Source organism: Tarenaya hassleriana, unplaced genomic scaffold (assembly GCF_000463585.1).
Source record: "Tarenaya hassleriana unplaced genomic scaffold, ASM46358v1 Cleome20, whole genome shotgun sequence".
In the NCBI taxonomy this organism is placed as follows: Eukaryota; Viridiplantae; Streptophyta; class Magnoliopsida; order Brassicales; family Cleomaceae; genus Tarenaya; species Tarenaya hassleriana.
In genome coordinates, this window is record NW_010965373.1 from 424,444 (window position 1) to 431,807 (window position 7,364).

General features: G+C 38.6%; 2 protein-coding genes across 2 annotated transcripts in view; both read left to right on the plus strand.

Annotated features, from left to right (window-relative positions):
* Window positions 1-2,112: 2,112 nt before the first annotated feature.
* On the plus strand, window positions 2,113-5,947 carry LOC104813495 (casein kinase 1-like protein 12). The gene is made up of 14 exons (XM_010541095.2): window positions 2,113-2,676; window positions 2,789-2,829; window positions 3,100-3,169; window positions 3,287-3,435; window positions 3,528-3,623; window positions 3,742-3,812; window positions 3,916-3,977; window positions 4,082-4,145; window positions 4,234-4,318; window positions 4,400-4,526; window positions 4,616-4,698; window positions 4,782-4,845; window positions 4,936-5,063; window positions 5,395-5,947. Exons 1-14 carry the CDS (start codon window positions 2,601-2,603, stop codon window positions 5,644-5,646), a joined length of 1,368 nt encoding a protein of 455 aa, XP_010539397.1. The 5' UTR covers window positions 2,113-2,600; the 3' UTR covers window positions 5,647-5,947.
* A 1,175-nt stretch (window positions 5,948-7,122) lies between these two features.
* LOC104814012 (U-box domain-containing protein 34) overlaps window positions 7,123-7,364 on the plus strand; it is a 3,820-nt gene continuing 3,578 nt past the window's right edge. Inside the window, exon 1 of the mRNA XM_010541859.2 lies at window positions 7,123-7,361. Coding sequence (XP_010540161.1) covers window positions 7,280-7,361 — 82 coding nt within the window. The 5' untranslated portion in view covers window positions 7,123-7,279. The remainder of the gene's footprint in view (window positions 7,362-7,364) is intronic.

The window sequence follows — 7,364 nt, forward strand, 5'->3', positions numbered from 1 at the left end:
TCATTCAACGTGCATGGTGGAATTAAATCCATTTTCGACATAAAGTTAACACGTTTGTAATGAACATGTCCTAGTCTAGCATGCCACAACATAGACACATCGAAATCATCAACAACAAACGAAGAAGAGATTCGTCTGACATACCGTTGAGAATATGACCGCAACATACATAGTTTTTGTTGTTCCATTTGTTTCGTATACGTACATGCGCTAAAGTTTCCTCTTCGGTCTCTTCCGGTCTGGGTGTGCTGATGACGCAGACAACATTCAACATCGTCAACAAGAAGTGCATCTTCTTCTGCCACCCCCTAAAGCCCACGCCCTCGAACTTGTCGAGTTTGTGAAAGTTCATAGCCAAATCCCTCACAGAAGATGTCATCCTCGAGTGGATAACGGTTTTAGATTGTTAGAAATCTGGAGGAAATCAACGGAAAAATGAGAATGAAATCGAACCGAGGGACCGGATATCTCTTCAAGGCGTGTAGACACTTTCCTAAAACCGTTATTCCGTCCGTTATGAGCAAGGACTACCGGAATACGATTCTGAAATACAATGAAGAGAAATACGTTCTAGAATTGCTCGTTCAAGAACGCACAGACAAGGAAACGTGAAGAAGAAGATGAACGAAAGCTTTCGGGAGAGTTTTTGCAAGAAACTTCCGAAAGTGCTCTCAAAATCTCTCAAAAATGAAATCAATATCGTACCCAACTTATTCTGACATCTTTAGTATATAAACACCAAAGATCATCACCAAAAGTTGCAAAATCTGCAGTTATTACGCGAAGAATCGCATCAGTTCGTATATAACTGTCATGTTCCGAGTTACACTTGACACAACATGAAGTACTTCTCATAGACTTTTGACTCAGATCGAGTTCCACCTGACACGGGCCGTGTCAAATTTCTGTGCAACACGAATTTTTCCTCAGACAATCAACACGGTTCGAGTTAAATCTAACACGGACCGAGTTACATTTCTGTAAAGAAAATTTCGTTTTCGTCATGAAGACTGAGTTCTACTTCACCCGAGTTGAGGTATACGTCACTCACAAACCGAACAACTTTACTGCCAAACACATATGTGTTTCACCGATCCATATTATATCATTTACGAATATTTAACTCCTCCACCATATCCGTAATACATATAACTATGAATCTCTTGAGAGATTAATATTAAACCTCATTCATTTACTCTAAAAATACCAACAACGCATACGTTACACGTTGTACTTTAACAAGACTAAATATGAATTATAATTTTCTCACGTTAGCTAAATTCATAACTGTTTTAATGTTATTTATTATGAGAAATGTATTTTATTTTGACCGAAACTAATTGCTATCTTCATTATTTCCTATTGGTACGATAAGTGCTAAAGAGCAAGCCTAGTGAGGTTTGATTCGAGGAGGAGAAGACAAAATTAATTATCGTGATTAAATGTTAAATCGAAAGACTAATTGGACAAAGTTCAGCTTAAAGAAACAGTGAAGTCAACATTAAAAAAAAAAATTAAAACAGGAGACGATGGAAAGGAAAAAAAAAACACGTGCGGATAACGTTTACAATGGCTCACAGTCACAGGTGGCTAAAAGTCACGTGCCAACGACCGTAGCCGGCCCCACTTACGCGATGCACAAGGTTCTGAAGGCACGCGTAGCCAACACGCTCTGTCCGACGGTCACCCATCTATCTCTCTCGTTACCAAATAAATAATTATTATAACTTCCTTTTCCAGTCGAAAAAAAAAAAAAAACCCGACAAAGTAAATTCTACGCGTGCATTTTCAAACACGGCAAAACCGGGAAATATCATAACCAAACTGAACCGCATCATAGAACCGGCCTGAAAAAGGTTGAAGATGTTATGAAATTCATTTAACAATCTGTTATAATTTATTTTCGATTGCTACTCAAATTTCAAAAAAAAGTTGTTTTGAATTTAATAAATTATGAATTGAGTATAATGTGATTGATTAATTTTTTGTTTGAATGACGTTGATGTGGTATTTCTATTAGGATGAACCGGAATCTGGTTCGGTTTGGAAAATTTCAATCTAAATCGGAAAGCTGAGAATAATTACCCGCAACGAAAGAGAGAGGAAAGAGGAGAAAGTGAAAGGAAAAGATCCAACCTTTGAGAAACACCCCCTCTCTCTCTCTCTCTCTCTCTCTCTCTCTCTCTTTCTCTCTCTCTCTGTCCATCGAAGCTCTCTTTTATCCTTGTTACCATTCTAGCGTCGGGAAAAAAAAAGCGTGAACAAAAAAACAGCATTGGGTTGTGAGGAATTATTTGTTCCAGATCGAGAGGTGGACGAAAATGGTTATTGCGTTTTGCTTTCTCTCCTTGTTTCCGCGAATTATTTGGCCCTAGTCGGCGAAAAAAATCCGCGAATTTTCAGCTTTTTCTTGTTTCAGGGAATTGTATTTGTGTGAAGCCCTGCATTTTGTTTTATGGAGATTATGAGTTGTTGGTGCGGCTGATTCCGGTGTCGGAAAGGAGTTCTTTTGTTTATTTGTAGAAAATAATTTCTATTATGAATCAAAGGTAGGGCTTCAGATTGTAATTAGGGTTTCGGAATTTGGGTCGTCGTCGTTGATGGAACCCCGCGTGGGAAACAAGTTTCGCCTCGGCCGGAAGATCGGAAGCGGTTCGTTTGGGGAGATCTATCTCGGTTCGTCTTCCAGATTTGATTTGATTTTTCCTTTTTTTTGCTGGATACTTTCGATCAATTAAATGGGTTTTTGACATTGGAGTATTCTGACATTCTTAATCGAAATGTTTAGGTACCAATGTTCAGACGAATGAGGAGGTTGCAATTAAGTTTGTGAGTATCTCGTTCCTGAGCTTTTGCTCATTCCATTTGGTGTTGTTTCTTTGCCAAATTCTGTATATTTAATTGTAGAGGCAGGAATTGGGGTAGCTTAATTGTGTATGTCTGGTTATACATCTGAACTCAGTATTAGAATGTATGGTGGAGGAAGTTCTTGAGTGAGATTTGGGAGATGGGCTTAAACGTGGATTTAATTGCCAGGATTCGATCCGCATCCGTAGATGTGGTATGTTGGATGATGATAATGTATCATTTCTTTTGCAGGAAAACGTGAAAACAAAACATCCACAGCTGCTGTATGAATCGAAGTTATACAGGATTCTGCAGGGAGGAAGTAATGATTCTTCTTTAAAGAAATCGTATTTCTGATAACGAGCTTGTTATCAATTTGGACTTCTTTGTTCTGATTCTCATGGCTTGTGCTGTTTTCGTCCGTGGTTTGATTTTCCAGCCGGGGTTCCGAATGCCAAGTGGTTTGGAGTTGAAGGGGACTACAATGTCTTGGCGATGGATTTGCTTGGACCGAGTCTTGAAGATCTATTCAATTTCTGTAGCAGGAAACTCTCCTTGAAGTCGGTTCTCATGCTTGCAGATCAAATGGTGAGTCTCTTTTTTTTCTTAGTCACGAAGCCTTTTTGTCTTTTCATTTACTTGTTTTGGGAATGATAGTGATTCCTCTTTTCTTATGTAAGATAAACCGTGTTGAGTTTGTCCATTCAAAGTCGTTCCTTCACCGAGATCTCAAGCCGGACAATTTTCTCATGGGCTTGGGAAGACGTGCAAACCAGGTTTTATCACCTTAATCCTTTAAAAGCTGATCATATGTTGTCTTTTTTTAAAAAAAAATTGTTCTCTATATCATCAGAATGACTAACTACCATTAACTGTGTTCTTTCCTCTCTGAAGGTATATATCATCGACTTTGGACTGGCTAAGAAATACAGGGATAGTACAACCCATCAGCACATTCCGTACAGGTGAGATGGCTGTTTTATAATGTGTAGGTTCCCTCTGTTCTTCCTTTGAGCAGGACCTGTTGTGTAAACGCTGAACCCAATCTTGAATCTCTTAATATTGTAGGGAGAATAAGAATTTGACTGGAACAGCAAGATATGCAAGCATGAACACTCACCTAGGAATCGGTAAGCTTGACAAAGTCTGCTTCAGTTCAAGTGCTTTTCCTTATCCGATATCAAGATTTATTTGACTTACGGCTTTTTCTTTGTATGGGATCGCGAAAATCTAGAGCAAAGTCGAAGAGATGACCTAGAGTCTCTTGGCTATATCCTCATGTACTTCCTAAGAGGAAGGTGAGTTTTGCTACAAGCGCTGCTTTGGTCTTGACTTTCTTACTACTCGTGGTGGTTTTGACCTTGGGATTTTTTTTTCCATTTCCAGTCTTCCGTGGCAAGGACTGAAAGCTGGAACGAAGAAACAAAAGTATGAGAGGATCAGTGAAAAGAAAGTCTCTACATCCATCGAGGTAAGTTCCTTTGCAAAGTATGCTGCTTTATTCCGAAATCTATTTCCTATGATCTGATTCTTTCACGGTTGTCTCTTCCAGGCCTTATGTCGTGGTTACCCATCTGAGTTCGCGTCCTACTTCCATTACTGCCGATCGCTCCGTTTTGATGATAAACCAGACTATGCTTATCTCAAGAGAATATTCCGGGATCTCTTTATCCGCGAAGGTTTGAAATTTTCTTTCTCCAAACCCATAACAAACTCGTTTCTAGCACAATCCCTGTTTCTGAAACAGGGTATATTGTATCTGTTGCAGGGTTTCAGTTTGATTATGTGTTTGACTGGACCATCTTGAAGTATCAACAATCCCAACTGACTGCTCCCCAGACTCGTGGCATCGTAAGGGGGATTCTATAGTTCTGTACAATCTTATTTCTCGACCCGGCTGTGGTCTTTTCCTGATTGAGTTTTTTCTGTCACAGAACCCTGCTGTGGGAACAAGCGCAGGGTTGCCTCCGGGCATTTCCAGCATCGACCGATACACGGGTATTTTACAGATTTACTGTTCGAAAAGATTTCTTTCTTGTTCCACTTCACAGAACTCAGCATATTCTCTGTATGTTTTTGGCGATGAAGGTGAGGAAGAAGGGCGTCCAATTGGTTTGGACTCGTCGAGGAGGAGAATGTCAGGTGCTCTTGATAACTCCGGGAACCTTTCGAACCATCAGAGGATGGGCGAGTCAGCCATGGCTAGAGAGACCATGGTATGATCCTTGCTCTTGTTTTTTTTTATCCATAGACTGCACTTTACAATGATTTTTTAAAAAAAAATCTTGACTTTAAGGTCCCATTTTGGGGAAGGTTCAGATTTTCACAATGATTTGCCTTTGGAAATTCGATTAACTTTTCTGAATGATTTAAAAGATGTGGACTTCAATGTCTCATCATGGAGAAAGTTCAAGTTTTTTTAAGTTTCAGCGGATTTAACACTCATTTTGCCTTGGGAGATTTGATTAATTTCCTTCATGTTTGCTTCAAACATGAAACATCGTTGTTATGATGATGATGATGATGATGATGATGATGGGGGTTCAGCATATGCCGAGCTCATCGCTGTTTGCTCAATCGGCCGGATCTTCACGGAGGGTGACCGGTGGAAGCAGCCGGGAGGCGTTTCTGGCAGTGGACGAACTTCAGAGGAGCCGTGGTGGGGCCATACCCAGAAACTCGCCGGTCGGGTTGTCCGAGTCGAAGAGGTCTTCCTCCACCAGAAGGCACTACGAAACCACCATCAAAGGCATCGAGACCCTTCAAGTCAAGGACGAAAGGCTCCACCATCATCACTGATTCCCTCACAAAGAAAACGATGCGTAAGTTGCTCGGGCGGGTGTAAAACGATGTCGTTTAGAAAAAAAGCTTATTTTTATTTTTACCTTTATTTTTTTTACTCCCCTTTGGAAATGTTATGAGCCTTTTTCTTTTACTATTTTATTGTTTTTTTTTTTGGGTTGATCAGAATGGTTGTCTTTATCCCTGTGTGTGTGTGTGTGAGAGCAGTAAACGACGGATGAGACATTCTACATGTTCATGGTGGCATTAAACAGTCATCCCTTCTCCGACCATGTGGTGTCATTATGTTTCGGATTTATCTCACCCTTCGATTTTTGTTATATGTGTTTGATACCAAAAGTGAAAGGAATTTAGAAATATACATAAATGTGTATATATATATATATGTCAAATAATATTGAACTGTATCATCATCATCATCATCAGGTGATTCATTGGGTAATGAGCATTTGTTTCATGATGTCGTCATCAAACTGATGGATTTGAGGGGAATATGGATGTTTCACATCTCACGTGTGTATTGCAGGGTCGTGCGCGTGGATCGGGATTAGTTTGGGCCTTTAGGTTTGGGATCACCCGATTATCAAAAAAAAAAATCTGAGGGATTTGAGTATTGCAAATTGCTGAGTGGCTAAATGGAGAAAAGTAGTTTCCGGAGAATGTTCATTGCACCAGAGACAGAATCTACGAACCAGCCTTAATAAAAATAATTGCATTTTCTCTAATATAATCCAAATAGATAGTCAAATATATCATTTGGAAATTCGCAAGTTGCTCAATTTTTTTTCCCAAATGTTTTTATTATATCTCATTAATGTCAACGCTTCATCTTATTTTTTATTTATGTTATCCTTGTATTTTGATAAACATTTCAATGTAGACCCTTTATTCTTAAGTTATATTCATTAAACCACCTGGTCAATGGAAAATGTTTTCTTCCAAATGAAAATTTTTTTTGACAGGAATACGAAAATATCTATCAAGTGATTTTGATACTTTAATTCAAAATATTTATTCCAAGTAAAAAAAATGACACGAAAATGAAAATCTCTATCAAGTGATTTTGATACTTTAATTCAAAATATTCAATTATAAGTATCAATATCGAATAAAATACTTTTAGATGGTTGCATGATACTAACTTGATAATTTTTCATTCAAATTTGGATGATCTAATGATAAAAAAATATGAAAATTATGTTTTTACCGGATTCAAATCTAAATGTGGAGAGGATATGCACTCAGACTTTTCCGATCCTGTGTTAGATGTAGTTGGGTAAAAGATTCGATGAATTTATTTGGTAATTTCTATTCCAGCTTTATGGGGGTTTAATTGATCGAATATAAACTAAAGTTATATATCTCAACTTCTAGCAAAATATAAGCCCCGAATAAAATGATATTCCAAAGAACAAAATTAAATTATTTTTCTAATCGCACTTTCAAAAAAAAAAAATATTCTAACGAGTAGGCGCAATTTATTTTGAAGCCCATAAATACCAAAGCCTACCTTTCATTGTCTTCTTCTTATAAATTCATCATAAAGTCAACCAAGTGGATTTGCGGTCTATAGAACCCATTCATCGCCGTGTAACAGAAGAAACCAACAGCCAGAAACCTTGGAGCTTTCATGGTGGCGATGCAGGACGAGAACTCAGAACCGAGCGGCGGAATTCCGGCGTTCTCTACGGTGGCCGTCGCCGTCAACGGATCCG

Coding starts and splice junctions, on each gene's coding strand:
- LOC104813495 (XM_010541095.2), top strand. CDS start 2,601: ATGGAACCCCGCGTGGGAAACAAGTTTCGCCTCGGCCGGAAGATCGGA. Junction 2,677..2,788: donor GTTTGGGGAGATCTATCTCG/GTTCGTCTTCCA, acceptor CGAAATGTTTAG/GTACCAATGTTCAGACGAAT. Junction 4,319..4,399: donor AAGTCTCTACATCCATCGAG/GTAAGTTCCTTT, acceptor TGTCTCTTCCAG/GCCTTATGTCGTGGTTACCC.